The sequence below is a fragment of the Gallinula chloropus genome (genome assembly GCF_964237585.1).
Source record: "Gallinula chloropus genome assembly, chromosome: 3".
Taxonomy (NCBI): domain Eukaryota; kingdom Metazoa; phylum Chordata; class Aves; order Gruiformes; family Rallidae; genus Gallinula; species Gallinula chloropus.
Genome location: NC_140087.1, coordinates 35,393,721 through 35,409,498, shown reverse-complemented (window position 1 = coordinate 35,409,498; position 15,778 = coordinate 35,393,721). Strand labels below are relative to the sequence as shown.

Below are 15,778 nucleotides of genomic sequence, written 5' to 3'. Positions count from 1 at the left end.
TGCACAGAAATGAATCCCAAATGGCTATTTTTGCTTCACTGACTGTAATCCCAGCAAGGCAGCCTTATAGACATCTGCTAAGGTTTTTTATTATTATTTGGTTAAGATTTTGAGATTGAGGTGAGAAAAATCCAACTGTCACCTAGAAATGACCTCAAGGGGGTTTCACAGATTTGTCCAACATGTTTTCACAGATTTCTACAGGCTTAGATCTATTCCTTCCTCCAAAGTGCTTCAGACTGTGGCTACTCACATTTTCTGAAACATAATGGACTGATACATGTGGTATGCTGTTTAACCTTTACTCAGCCAAGCATTTTTCAAAAGCTAAAGATCAAGCAAAGGACAACTTGCCCCACATTTTCCTTCAGTAGGCATTGGAAGATCCATCAGTTACTCTGTCTGTAGTTATGTCTACTAATAATTCCTTATGCTAAGAAGCCCCTCGTGTGCACAGGCATTGGGCTCACTCTCAGCACATTAATAACCGTCATGAGATTTGGGGATATACTGGAACAATTTATTTCCCCGTGGGCTTCTTATCTAAACAAGATCAAGTCTTTATATCTTTATTTAGCCAGTATACCGTGGTAGTCTATCTGAGAATTATCTGTGTCTTGCTGCTTCTCAGGAGAAGGAGGAAAGGGCGTACAGACCAGATAGCACTTCCAACCGTGCCACTGTTGTGCCACACAGTTATCCGACAGTAATAACATGAAGCAGAAACGTTTAGGTAGTCTTTTCTTTTTCATTTAAGTAAATGCATGCTGATAAAATTCTAATGAAAAGGAATCAGAGCACAGGAGCAAGTGACTTATTATGGAAATTTTCTGTGATGCATTGTAATGTTGGATTTTCAATTTTTAAAAGTGGTTACATTCCTAATTGGTGAACAAAAAGGACCAATTTATCCCTTGCTGTGAGAAACATTTTTCTTATATATTATTCTCATGAAGCCTCTAATTCAGCCAAACACATTATGTAAATGGAACCTATGAAATACCTTCTAAAATATACATCAGATTTACCTTACTAGGCTGTTACATTACATTGAGCAAGAGCCCTTGTTACACCGTATGGCAAATTTTTTGACTTTCATCATATTTTCTAAAGTAAATTGTGTTTGGTTCAAGCAAGGTTTCTATTAACAGCTCTTGGGGTTATCATAAATGTGTATTTACTAGCTTCATCCAGGCATTATGTACATAATTTCTACATCTTCATCTTTATATATCTCAGGAACAGACCTTTTATATCTCTTTTAAACTAGAAATGATTTCTTTTGATGCAAAATCCATTAATGTTGGAATGTAGTGACTGTTCTGATGCTGAATGAATTTGGGTAAATATTCATTGCATCCAAATGTAGTTTCTCAAAGCCTTATGACACAGGTGCTATGGGCTGCAAAATTTCTGGATAGTGTAAGCTATGAAAGTTAAGCTTGTGTTCTGCAATGCAGCCAGAACTCAAACTTATATCTGGTTTCTATGCATTGCTTGTGAGACTGATAGTGTCAAAAGGTAACACATTTTAACAGTAATATTGTTCCTAAAGATGCAGTTGAAATGTGTACGTATATGGCTGGGCCCCTTTGGAGAATATAGCTTGATTTCAAGTGGTTGTAATATATTTAGAAGTAAAATTTATTATTGCAAAATAATTTACATGAGTAACTGATTGTAATAGTTTGTTTCCATAATGAAGTGCTGTTAGTCTTGGTCTCATACAGGTTTAGGTGGAATTTTCATTTTCATTTCTGGCCTGGCTTTTTTAAGATACTCAACTTCCAATGGCTTTCTCTCATGGATCTCTTCTCATAGATAAGATATATTTTTCTTTGAATTGAAGGTCAGAGAGGAATGAATTTAGGTCCAGGGAGCTTCCCATGAAACTAAAAAAAAAAAAACCAAAACAACAACCTCAGATACTGCACCAATAAAAATGAGCAATTAACCCTAAAAAATAGATACCCATTAAAGCTATAGGCAAATTTTATTATATCTGCATTTTGGGAAGAAATCTTTGGGGCATTTTTCTTCACGTTACGTTTGAGTAGTGAGCCATGGGGACTTTTGCACCACAGAGACAAGATAACTGTTCCTCCAGCTCTCTATAATTATTTTGGGACTATCCAGAGCTAAAATGATACAGATCAGCTTCTCATTTTGCCTTACAGCTGTCTTTTTAAAATTATTATTTGCTACATTCAGAACAGCAAGTGGGCAACTAATAAGGATTAGTAATGGGGAGGTTTTATTTAATTCCATTTTTAAGCTGCTTTATTCAACAAAATCCTTAAAACATAGCGATTATATTTTTTGAGATACCAACATATTGCCATGAATTCTATAGTATGTGCAACTGTAAAGCACATTTTCATGGAAGATTAAATGCTTATATACAGTATCTTAAATTATTATTGATTGCATTTTGCAGTTGTATCCCCACATTGAGGGCCTGGTGATTAACTGTTTCAGTGGAATTTCAAAGCATCGTGTAGTAGGATTTACAGAAGCTATAGCAGTATTGCTAACTTTAATGACTTTATCACAAGTCCTGTTCTATTTGATGTTGTATTTTAATACCTGTCTCCCAAAGTACAGTGAATATGTGACAATTCCTCCTTTTATTTTTTAAAAATAATTATTTTTATTCCTAGTTATTGAAAATAAATTAACATTTCACTAACTTCTCCCTGTGTTTGCCTACAGAGAAATAGGAGGAGTAAAGTAGTACAGCATTTGAATGGGAATCTCACTGTTCTTTTCAGCTTAGCACACCTCTCTATTTTTCTAATATTGATACCTGGTTGGTAATGCTCCTCAAGAAGAGATAAGCCAGCAGCATTGTCTACATTGTTTATTTTTTCTTTCACCTCCAGTGCACGGGTTCTGAGCAGGATTTTGAGTCACTGCCACTTTGTGCTTTAGTTACTGCTGGAGTGCTTCTGGGTGTAGGAGTGTTCCAGCTCGGGAGGAAAACTGTCCTCACTTCAGGTGCTTCCTCTCTGCGTCTGTCAAGCTTGGGATTCCCATATTTAGTTGTCTCCATGTAGGTGTCTGTGGTGGGTGTCTGAGCTCCTGTAATAGTCAGACAGTGGAGCCAGGTGGGTGACTCAGCTCGCCCTAATACAGGTACTCGGTGACTGATCAGCTCCAGCCTCCACTGGCAATATTGACTATAATTTCTCACTTAGCACGCAGGTAGATATTTATATATAGCAATGAAGTTGTAGTGTATTGTTCTCAGATTGAATTCCATACCTCTGACCAGAAGCTGAATGATTTTTGCTCATTATTATTATTATATAGAGTTCCAGAGGCTGAAGGCACAGGGTGGTCTTTACAAAGTCCTATTTAGCTTTCCTAGCTGGTGTTTCTTTTCAGTCCTGCCTATCACCATTTGATGTTTTACCGCATGTGATCTTAACCTTACCTCATACAAAAAATTTCTTTTACTAAAGCACTTCTCTTGCTTTAGGTCCCAGTTTTCAGTAAAGTATCAACTGTCAGTAAAAACTTACTTCCTTTTCCTCGTATCTGATTAATTTTTAAAAGCATCTGCAGACTAAATTATGTTTTTATGATAAAAAAAATCTTGTGTACTACTAATGAAAAATTAATAAAAATTAGAAATTTGAAACAAAGTTTTTTTTGTGGACTGTGGTCCAGTCCTTGTTCATCATTTTCCCTGCTTTGTTTTGAACAGGAGTCCTGTGCTTGTGTTCCAGTGTGTGCATCGCCACGTCATTTGCCTAGACTGTTTCCATTTGTACTGTGTGACTATGCTGAATGACCGTCAGTTCATCCATGACCCAGAACTTGGCTATTCCCTCCCTTGCGTAGGTATGGTTTAACTGATTTTCTTTTTAAAGTTATGGGATTTTTATTGCAGGGCAAGACTTTCTGGTTATGCTCCATACTGATTGGTGATACCTGTGGAATTACACTGTTTTCATGGGGGTTATTTCATTTCATGGAGAAAATATTTGAATGTTGAAGCTGTTCTTGCTGACCATGTGAGCTGGATTCCAAAGGGCATTTATTTTAAAAGCAGATGCATACTTTCCTCACATTAGTATTTCATAATCAAGAAGTACTAGCAAATATTAGCATTATACTTCTGGTTAAAGAAACCCACCTTGACCTCCACATTTCCACTTTCAAATTAAGTAAATTGTTAACTTTCTTGGCCTGTCTTCAAGTACCAATAATAAAAGGACTGCAACAGGAATTTCAAATAGCCTTGAGGATATTGAAAGTACAGTTGTAAAACCATTTACAGTTATTTAATTGCTTCAGTAGCAATAGCCATCACTTCTCATTTCACTACAATTGCTGTTTATGTGCCATCTCACTGGGTCTCATTTTACTTCCTCCACCAACAGTCCGCTCTGCTACTGCGTTTACATACTCATGTAAAACACTTTTTAATGTTGTTTAAGAACTTTTCATAAGTAACCTAACAGGAATTTTATGCCCTGTGCTCTTTCTTTGCCCTTGACATTACTGTAATACCATGTGGTCAGTCTGTAGCCTCAGCTCCCTTCTTGCTTCTCCAGGAGAATGGATTCATTTTCTGCTCTCACACTATTAATCAGCCATCTGAGATGAATCCATCCTTCATCCTTGCCCCTTTTTTATCAGGTCTCTTCCCTGTTCTCCTATTGGCTGTTAAGTTAATCAGTTATCCCAGTGATGCATCAGGCAACTCCTCTTTTTCCTCTTACATGCCTCCATGCAGCCATGGCTAGTGTCACGGAGCTTCCTCCAGTTCAGCCCTTCCACCTCTTCCGTCTGTAAACCCATTGCTAGTCCTGCTGCACAAAACTTGTATTAGGATTTTTCCATGTATCTGGCAATAGCTCTTGTTTTTCCAGAAGTTTTGTCTGTCCTTTTTTCTCAGAGAGGAGACTAAGAAGTTTGCAAAAGTTTTTACCCCAATCTGGCAATACAAGTCAGGCTTTTTATCTCTTCTGTGTGTTGAACACTATGGGAATTGAGCAATAGATGCAGAATAGGGATAGAATGAGGAGGAAATGCAAGAAGACAGAGCTGAAATGCTCTGGGATGCAATTTCAGTCTTTGAGAGGGGAGGAAGACATAGGCTTGGTCTAAGAAAGGGCCAATATTAAAGGGTGCACAAAGGATGAGAGAACTTCTGCTGTTCAAGTGAGACAGGGTTCAGCTGTAGAAATGGGAAAGCAGCTATTTCTGCCAGTCTAGCCTCAGCTGTGTTATTCTTTAAGTGTTAAAATAATTATAGAAATGCTAAAATATTGTTAATCTTAAAGCTCCAGAACTTCCAAAATCAGAAAGTTGTTTTCAGAACACAACACGTTAAAGTAATACTTGCAGTAGTAGTAATACAATTGTGATGCATATTTTCTCTGTTCTCCAGGTAGCAAGAATGTTTCTTGAAAAAATTTCTCCATATGTTCTGCCCTGTGCTAGTGGGGTGCAGAGCTTAGGTGTGCCGCAGTGCAGTGCGGTACAGAGATTCTTGTGCTAGAGCCAGATTGTGATGCTGAAGGTAAGGAAGTATAGTTCTGTCAGTGTAGCACATAGGATGGATCTTTAACAGTTCTGGGAAGTTGATGAGGACTGACCAGGCAAATACTACTAAAGGACCTGTGCTAGTATCTCTGCACAGGCCTGTGTGGTGCTGTCCAGGTATACCTGCTTATACACAGCCAGCCTGATTATCTCTAAGAAGTATTGACTTTATGCTGTGCTGGCATGCTTTGTGTTGGAGTGGATGTCAGTCACAATTGCTGAGTATTCAGCAGTTTTAAATAATATTCCATCTAAACCTAAAATTGATTGTTACCTCTGTCAGTTCTCTTTGTTGTGTTGTTGGTTCTGTATCCATAACAGCATTTGTAAGAGTTATCTTTCAGATGACTTTGTAAGATGAGTCATCTAATCAGTGTAAGTGGTCCATTTCTGCAGCTACCTGAACCTGACTTTCTAGTATGCCAGAAATGTGGTTGTTTCTAGACTTAGGTTATATTTGATTTAGGAACTGATGACTATTGTTTGACCTTTGAAAGTCATGAGACTGAGTTGCATCACAACTGTGAAGAAGAGGAAAGCCTGAGTTGCCAAATCCTACTCTATTCCTGTTCAGCTACAAAGGATTTTAGCCTCCTTTATAGCTATGGATCCAGTAGCTTTCATCAGCAATGAATTCAGAACAGTATCATGTGATTTTCTTTTCCACTTAGCATGGCACTCCTCCTGAATAGGAGTATCTTCATTTTTTTGCAACTGCAATTAGCAGTTTGTATTTACATGTGAGGATGCTAAAGCACTGTTTGACACAACTTTCTCTAATTACCTCAGTGAAGCCTAAAATCAATTCTCCTTGACAGAAGTGAATACCATGGGACACACCACGAAAAGACTTTCTTACTGTGGCATTGCTGGTTTAATACATTCTCTCTAACAGAGCATGACTCAAAGCAAAAAATATTAGATCTGAGCTTTATTGAAAATTTAGATGCTGATTTGAGCCCGCTTCTAAAAGGAATACAAAACAAAGTCTTATTTACTGTAATGGCATTTATGTTGTGGTAGGTGACAAGGGTGCACAGACAGATCAAAATAGCCTATTAATACATGTATTTTTAAACATCACAGGTTAATGCTGAGACAGTATTTATGATGTCTTGGAGGGGCAACACTAGTACTCTGACTTCAGACTTTATAAGAAGTATTTCATATTTTCTTTTATGAATAGATTTACTTAAAAACTAGCCTGTTTCTTCAAGGCATATGTGCCCTGGAACTGTACAGGAGGGTTTGGTTTTGTAATTAATCCTGTTTAAATTGTTTGCACTTCCAATTAGTTCTGTTCATTCTAGTGTTTTTCAAAAATAGAGATAACATAATGAACATAGCCTGCAGTTTCCATTAACATTTGACTCACTGTTCCCAATTTTTATCAAGGGAATGTACCAACATAGCAAGTTTTTTATATCTTTTATTGGATCAATCTAGAGGTGAAAGCATCGCACACACACACCAGAATAAAAATAAACAGCAGCTGCTACAGCAAAGGGTCACTGTGACAGACAAGATCAGTGTTATCATATGTGTATGATAACGTGAGCTGGAAAGGTTCTAGGGATTCCAGATAAACAGTGCTTCTCAATGAGGTTTAATTTCTTGCTTCCTGGCACAGACAGACCAGAAAATGCATTTTGTCATTGTGTTCAGGTATTTTGTGTGGTTATTTCCTTGCTTTTCTTTGATTTCTGTTATGTGACCTATTTAATCAGGAGATGCTATGTTCAGAAAGTGGCTATCATCTCAGCTGATGAGCTAGGATGTTTCACCTTGATAATGCCATAGCTTCATTTTGTTCCAACACAAAATGTGTCATTGCTGTAGCTTTTGTAAGAACAATATTAATTCCTTAGTGCTTAGCTGCTAATCTAGTGCTGGGCAGTGCTACTCCAGCTGAGAACCACCAGTGTTGAGAACCAGAGCTCTAAGCACGGTAACTGGTGCATTGATACAGGATTAGCTGTCCAGTGTAGTGTGGCAGCAGCCCCATGACTCAAACCCACTATATCAGCTCAGAACAAGGATTTATAGATGGAACTGGCTGGATTTCACTGGTCATTAAGATAAAAAAAGTAAGCGTTACAGATTATACTCTCTCTGCCCTTGTTAAATGGCAACAAAAATCTATCCCATCTCTCTGTATGGTGTCTTGTATTAATGAGGCTTCATGCATAGAAATTTCCATGAGTGGTGACCTCCAAGTATCTTTGAAATAATTAATAAGGTGCTTAGAGGGACAGATTTGCATATGCATGAAAGATCATTTATGGTTATTTAGTTACTGTGCAGGGCAAAGAATCTCACAGCATTTCCTCAAAGCAGGAGTTGTATACAAATATGCAATGCATTACCCCATTTAAAGACATACTGTTCATATGAACACCATTTCATTTTTAAAATAGCATTACAGCATTATGGGTCTTGGTCCCTGGGGTAAAATAAGCTTTCACAGATCTTTGGTAGAAGAAAAGTTGGTGAGGCCAAGGAAAGGCAAGGTTTTAAATTGCTGTAGGCACTTTGCAAAGATTTCTTTGCATCAGTTTATTTCTTATGAGTAATCATATGCATGATGTATTTTAAAGGAATACAGATAAAACATGCAGTTCTCCTGATGACTGTAAAACACTATTGTATCTGGAAGTAATTTGATTTTTACCACACAGATATATAAATAAATAAGTGCAATTACCACCAGGTTGTGTGTGGAACTGCTAATAAAAGGACTAAAGCTTTAAAGTATAATAAATTGCCTTAAGAGCCATGTTCCACTGAAAGAAAGCTTCTGGGGAATGATTAAGGAGGCGTATGTATTACAGTTAATTTTTTTATCTCCATTACATGCTATTTGTATAATAACAGGGTGCTCTTATTCCTACGGAGGACGTCAATGCAGTGGTGAATCTCTGAATCATCTTTCAAAATAATAGTACCTGAAAAGAACAGGAGAGAATAAAGAGGCAGCCTAAGCAAAGTCTGCAAGTCAAAGGGAGGAGTAAAACTGTACTTGATTTGTGTCACGGTTTTAGCCCCAGCTGACAGCTAAGCCCCGTGCACCCATTCCTTCAATCCACCCTCAGAAGCACTGGGGAGAGAATTGGTAAAAGTGAAAATGGGAAAACTCGTGAGCTGAGATAAAAACAGTTACAAACAAAAAAAGGATGATGATGGTAATACAAAACAAATGATGAACAGCACAATTTCTTACCACCCAAAGTCTATGCAGCACAAGACCCCCATCCACCTAGCCTCTCAGCCCTCCCCCTCAGTTGCAGACAGAACATGATGTTGTATGGTATGGAATATCCCTTTGGCCAACTTGGGTCACCTGTTCTGGCTGTGTCCCCTCCCAGTTTCTTGGGTGCCCCCACCTTCGAGTTGGCAGGGCAGCATGAGAAGCTGAAAAGTCCCTGACTGCTTGTCAACAGCTAAAACCTTCAGTGTGTTATCAGCACTGCTCCCATCCTAACTCCAAAACACGAGCACCACACCAACTTCCAGAAAGAAAATTAACTCTATCCCTGCCAAAACCAGGACAATTTAAGAACTCCAAATGGTGTGTTTGAATCTTTTCTGTTATAGAGAAAATCTCTAAGTTTAGGAAGCTGCATATGTCCAAAGGGTTTTAAAGTGAAGGTCAGTGATCTAGGAACAGAGCCTTCTCAAGAATGTAACAAGGAAGCAGGATAGTTTAGTGGGACCTAAAATGAGTGAGTGCATCAGTTAGTACAAGAAATAAGATTTACCTGGTGTGATGCCTTGGTATATCAACAGTTTCTGAAATCTGTGTTGTCCAATAACCCTGTGTAAAAATATTTGAAGTAACTTAGGAAATCAGAAAAAAAAGGGATATGTCATTGTATTGTTAGAGGAATAAAATAAAAGGGATTGAAAGCACATGCACTTGCAGCTTTAGGAAGTTCTTCAAAGTGCTCCTTAAGTTAAATATTTAAAGGGTGTTAAATTTTTGACAGCTACAAACTTTTTTGTAATATCTTGTTGGTATGAAATATCTGAGCATACAGAAGCAGGTGTAGGAGGCTGGAGAAATGTGGTTTTATTTTTATGTATTGTACCTCTTAGAAGAGTTTTTTTCTACTCTGAGGAATTAATAATCAAGCAATTACAGTTTTCAGAGCTTTTGTGATGACAGTTCTAGTTCTGTTTTTCTTTTTCCAGCTTTGTCCGTGTCAGGGAAAATGCTTGTATATCTACATGTTATTCTGTTAATGTTCTTAGAGATACATATGAGAGTCTTTTGGAAGGACATTTGGCAATAAATGACTTTTTTCTCTTTTCTGGACACTCTATCATTAATTTCCCATGTCTGAACCCTGCTATCTGATGTTAAGAGGGAAGAAGTTCAGTCTACTCTTAAATTTTGGCTGTTCTTTTCTGTGTGTTACGGGCAGAATAAATATTTAGTAGGGATTATTTCCCTTCATATTCATCCTATGACAACTATTTTATTATTCATGTTATGGTAGTTTGAACATACTCCATTGACTTAGTTGTATATATTTCTTTTTAAGAGGCAATGTCTGTCCTTTTGGGATTATTTGAGTAGGTAAAGCATGGGATGAGAAGCAGAAGCAACCAATCATGTAGAGGTTACACAAGACATCATTGTTTGTGTGGAACCTGAGTGCAGTCTCATTTCAACATTTTTCCTGTGAGCATATTGCTGCTTTTTTACCCTAAAATGTTTTAAAAGTAGATTAATTTGATTTTCCTTCTTTTATCTTTCTAGAAACTCTTGGTCAATATGCTGAGTAATGATTTTTTTTCTATAATCTTGTATACACACTGACCAAGGGGCATGGCACTGTGCAGCACCCTGGAGAACAAAGCCTTGTTGACAAAAGATCATCCAATTCACCTCTTATTTTCTCAAAGTGTTGGTAGCTTATCAAGTACAGCTAGACTGCTTTCTCCCCTGGTCTAGTAGGTGAAGCTGACCTGAATTCATTCAAGTAACTGGGTTTATTTCAACCAGACAGAGAAGTGAACCAAAAGCATAAACACAGATTTTTACTCTCAAGAGTTAATTGAATTTGAGCAGTTTCCTGAAGAACTCTTACAGTCTTCTGCATTCTCCTCTCCCTGTGGGCATAAAATAAACATGAACCAACAGTGTATCGAGTGGTTTTTTTTAATGTTCCTTTATTAGCACAAGTGCATGAGGCTAGCTCAAAGGACATGGTTATAAGTCACAACAGCTTCATTGTTTCCATGTTCAATGTTGACTTAAGTTCAATCAGCAACATCTGAGGTTTGTTCCCTCAAGTCTTTGCTCTGTTTCCTTGGCAGCAGATTGCCAACTCCATATCTAAACAGCCCCAAAATCTATAGAACAAGCAGAGCTTGATCCCATAGCATATTTGAGGCAGGCATTGGACTCTTCTCTGAAAGCAACTACAGTGAAATAATGTCATGTGATCCTTACAGCAATCTGAGTTACCATAATTAGATTCAGCATCTTACTATAGGTGTTTTTCTCTCCTATCTCTTGCTAATTCTTCTGTTACAATATATTGTAACTTGTAAATTGGATGGAGATGACAGTCTGCATAGGCTTACTCTGGTCAGTAATAATGAAGGGCAAGAAATAATTAGAAAAAAATCTTGCTTAGAAATTAATTCACTCTAAGATCAACTAGGAATGAACTTTCAAAGACAGCTTGTTGTCCTATAAATTAAGATTGTCTGGTATCAGAGTAAAGAAGGCATGCTGAAGCAATGGCAGAAGTGTGTTTGGGGGGCACATATCCATCTTTCAACATTTCTTTGTCCAGCTGAAGTGGAGACTTCAGCTAGACTCAGAGTTATGACTTTATCTTCAGAAATGAAAGATATTTGTTCTGAGTGAAAGTGTTTCTGCCCACATTGGTTTCTCTTATAATAATCACTTGAAGTGGGTAAGTCACTTTTAAGCTGCCATCCGATTGAGAAAAATCATCACCTATATGAACAATAAAGTCAAGTAATAGAATCATGTTAGTCATCATCTTTACACTTAACTGCTTGAATAGGTTTTTAACTCAAGCTGTTTTCTAATTTATCTTATATAAGTACTGCTGTAGCAAATGCAATGATTTTGACTGTATCTCCTCGAAGACCATCTTCTCCAGAGAAATGTATTTTTTATGAAACAACTAGCTACTGAATGGGAAACTTTCGTGTTCACCCATGACTGCAACATCACCTTGAACCAGGACTAGATTCACTTGTCCCTGGGTGGTGGTTAGAAGTTCTGAATGGTTTTGTTTGGTCCTCCAATTCTAATCTGAGTGTAATCAGTCTTAATGAGGAAGACTGAATGAAAGATGGGAATGATGGAGATAAATAGAGGGAGGAATAATACACAGGGAAGGATTCATGAAGGGAAAGAACTGAGAGGCAAAAGAGGCAATGTATTATGGAGGAGTGTTGGTGACTATTCAAGAAATGAAAGAAAAAAAGACCTAAAGAAGAAGGGTGGGTAAAATGAGAAAATAATGCCTCTGGCTTTCCTCACCTTTTGGTGAGTCTGGGAATTTATATTTTAAAGACAGCATTGTGGTGGTTTGCATGCTTATATTCCACAGACTGGAGACACCTGAGTCTTTGTCCTAAAAATGCCCAACAGAGTATAAAAGGTGTTAATTTTTACAGCTGGAATGTGCTTGAAGTCTTTATCTTAGACTTTGAGAGCAGCCTGAGGGAGAGCTGACCTCTCCTGCCTGGAAAATCAGAGGTTTCCTCATGGAACAGTTTTTATCTAAGCAGAGGGCTGCTTTCAGTATAGCGCCATCTCTGAGGTGGGCTGTGCAAGCAGGTGCCTTTGTAAGAAATCATTGCTGCCTGATACCATGTCTGCTCCGTAAACAACCTGTGGGGACCAACTGTGGCACATTCAGCATGTGTTTAGTCTCAGAAGCCTGGTGATTAATATTCCCTGAGTCACTTTCTGAGCCTTGGTCTCCCACATGGCAGCATGTAGAGCTGCTGCCACATCACAGAACCAGCTAAGGACATTCCCCTTCAAGAACGAGTTGGCTTTAATTAAATTTCTGTGTCTGGAAAGTGAAAATCTAATTTTCTTTTTGACATTTTCTATATTACTACTTAGAGAAAATTATGAAAATAATTAATCGCTGTGAAGCAGACATCAGCATTATAAGGGGTACAAAAATATTGCATATAAATAATACTACTAATCACCAATCTGTTATAATTTATTGATGCAAGTTCTTATTAAAACCCTTAAATCAGATTTGTTCTCCATATAGCAGATGTGTCAAATGATTGCTGGATATAGGTGCAAGCGAGGGTTATAAAAAGTAACATGGTTCAAACTGCACCTCAATAAATTATATCTCCCCAGAAATGTATTTCAAGAAAAGAAAGAAACGGGGAGAAAGGAGATCAGGTGTATGATTTGGAAAAGAGATTTTCATTCTGTGTCTGGGTCAAACATAGTGGTGGCTGAAAAGGTCTGTATGTGGTAACTTAGTGTTCTCATTTTGGTCTATGGGGAATGCATGTTCACACTACAAAAGCCATCATGTCACCTATTGTCAGTTGGTAGCCTTGTTTCCTTTCCTAAGAATGAGAAAAGCATCTTGTAAGTATGGAAATCAAACCCGTGTCTTTGTAGCTGAAGCACTTTCTGGAAATCAGAAGAGAGGGTGGAACAACATGGTGTCATTTGCACTGATGAAGTGCCACTGAGACACAGTCTGCAGTGCTTTTATCAAGGTCCTTTCATGCTAACTAAAAAGACGTTTATGAAATTTGAACATCTGCATATTGCAGCGTGTCAGTCTTGACATTGACTGAAGTATCCCATTTCAGCATTTTTCCTTAGAATTTGATGCCATAGGACATTGTGAGAATTGGTCCTTGGATATTATAATCTATTTGCTTGAGACTTGTTGGGGGGATGTTGTTGGATGGTTTGGAATGCTGCTGTACAGCGAGGGTAGTTGACACTCTGGGCAACAGCACTGAACGTGGGCAGCTGGGAGAAGACATGGAAAGAGGTCCTGGGCCAGGAACACTTGGGTTGCGGGATTGCAGCCGATCGCAATAAGAAAACACTAAACTGTCAAACTATTGCTTATACAGATTTGTCACCATATGATAACTGAGTATTCTTATTTGGAAATAAGTCTAGATTCTTTAAGAGGAAAAATAAACATGTTTAAGCAGATGGTGAGCTTTGATGAGGTCTTGTAAAGGAATTACTCAGAGGCTTAAAGGTAGCTTTTTTACTTTCATGCCTGATAAATTTGGGCTAGTTTAGAAATGTTTGTTTCATTTTCCAGTTATAAAACAATGTAGCCTCATTATTTCAATGAAAGTAACAGGACAACAGCATCTACTAGGAGCATTTAATATACCTTTATTTATGGCAGTACTTTGTGTTTTGACCTTTAAATATATGTAAACACACTAACATTGTGATTTGCAGAGTTTAGGGCTGGACAGAATCAGGGACAACTTCTAAAAAGGAACTTTCCTGGTATGTGATTTTGTCTGATCCATAGCCAAAGTAGAGGATAAAATGCAGAAGAGATACGTTTAGTTGACAGTGGCAGTGGAACTTAGGTCTTTCTTATGTATTGTTTAAATGGCTTGAAAATGAGGGTGAAGGAGGTTCTCTTGTAAGACTTTCCCATCACTGAAACACTCGTGGAAGTGAAACTTGCTGGTTATGTCCTTCACTAACAATTCAAGTTGAAACAGTGTTCACACATTCCCTGTCAATATTTTGCATACATTGCTTACTGCAGATGCTCATGGGTATTTTTCAGCAGTAAATACTAAGTCGTAATGCAGCAACATGCATAAGTTCACATATGTGCAATGTTGTGCCTTAAATGCCTTGAGCAGGCCTAGAATGAAGTACCAAGAAGCATCCTGTAATCTATTTGTAGTAAAGGTCAGAAAGCTATGGGAACAATTATATTTGAAACTGAGAGCATGTGGTAGGATCCTAGTGTGGTCACAGTCATTCACGATCTGTCTGTCAGTACCTGCTCTCTGTTCCCCTTTGCCCTGGATGTCTCCTTCACAACCTCATAAAAAATGAGGCACCTGCCATAAAAGCAACGACCTGGCAAAGTGCTTAGTTGTCACCATTTGCTGCACACCTCAGCTACTCCACCTTCAGCTTTGTGCCTCACACTGCAGGATCCACTCGCCAGTGCTTCAGGAATTCTTTTGCTGTTAGATGTTTGCTGAAATGGCCAAAATATCCAGGGCAGAATTTTATTGTATCAACACCAAAATAGAATTCCAAAGAAATTCTCACCCCTGTTTAAGTTATTTGGATGTGACTGTGAATTCATTTTAAATATGTGTAAAACACAAATAACTGAATTGAAGGTGTTAAAAACCAAAGTGGAAAATCTTACTTGGAAATACTGTGAATAGCCTCCTGCTTTGGTCTTCTGATTTTTTTTCCTTCTCTTTGTTCCTTTACTTTCTTTTTTTTTTTCTTCCTAAGAATAAGCCTATTCTGATTCCACCTTATTTCTTTAACATTTTTTCCTTTTTTTTTCTTCTTTCTGAGGAGCAAAATATTTTCTATTCTGTCTCTCACTGTTGTTCCCTTTACTGTCTGCCCATCTTTGTTGCCTTATTTTCTGATCCCTAAATATTATTGACTTGCCCTCTGATTCTTTTCCATCTCTTTTTCTCTTGCTCTTCATTTCTCCTTCTGTCTTTTTTTCCCTTCTCCCTTGTCACACCTTGCTATCTTCTCCTGCCCTCTTTTTTTCTAATTGAGATTCCAGTCACTCTTGATCTCTTCTGTATGGACCACAAAGCAGTGAGGCCTCTGGGCAGATAAAAGCATAAGGAAAATTGACTCTGGAGGTGGAGTAATGTAAAGGGGTCACTTCTGAGGGTCAGTTTTATTGTCTGTGATCACTAGGAAAAGAGCGTTTGGTATTGTCCCTTGGATGCATAGGTGAGCCAGCTACGTCTTAATACCTGACCTTTTTCTTTCCTGTCTCTCTGTGTCCAGCTTTTGACATCAACTGGTGAATCATGAATAGGAATATTCACATTTGTGTGTTGCCTGACTTTGTGACTGTGTGTCCCCTAGAGAGAGGCAATGAGAGTTACAGAGTAAGGCTTCTCATCTCTGATAGTTTGGTCCAAAACAGCTGCTTGGGAAAGAAAATCCTGAGTCTAATGGAGTGTGGGAGCTGGAAACCTA

At 38.0% G+C, this 15,778-nt stretch overlaps 1 protein-coding gene across 1 annotated transcript in view; it reads left to right on the top strand.

Moving 5' to 3' along the window:
- PRKN (parkin RBR E3 ubiquitin protein ligase) overlaps window positions 1-15,778 on the top strand; it is a gene marked incomplete at its 5' end in the record, with an annotated part of 579,674 nt that overhangs the window by 302,678 nt on the left and 261,218 nt on the right. The window contains 1 exon segment of the mRNA XM_084261053.1: window positions 3,710-3,846. Coding sequence (XP_084117179.1) covers window positions 3,710-3,846 — 137 coding nt within the window.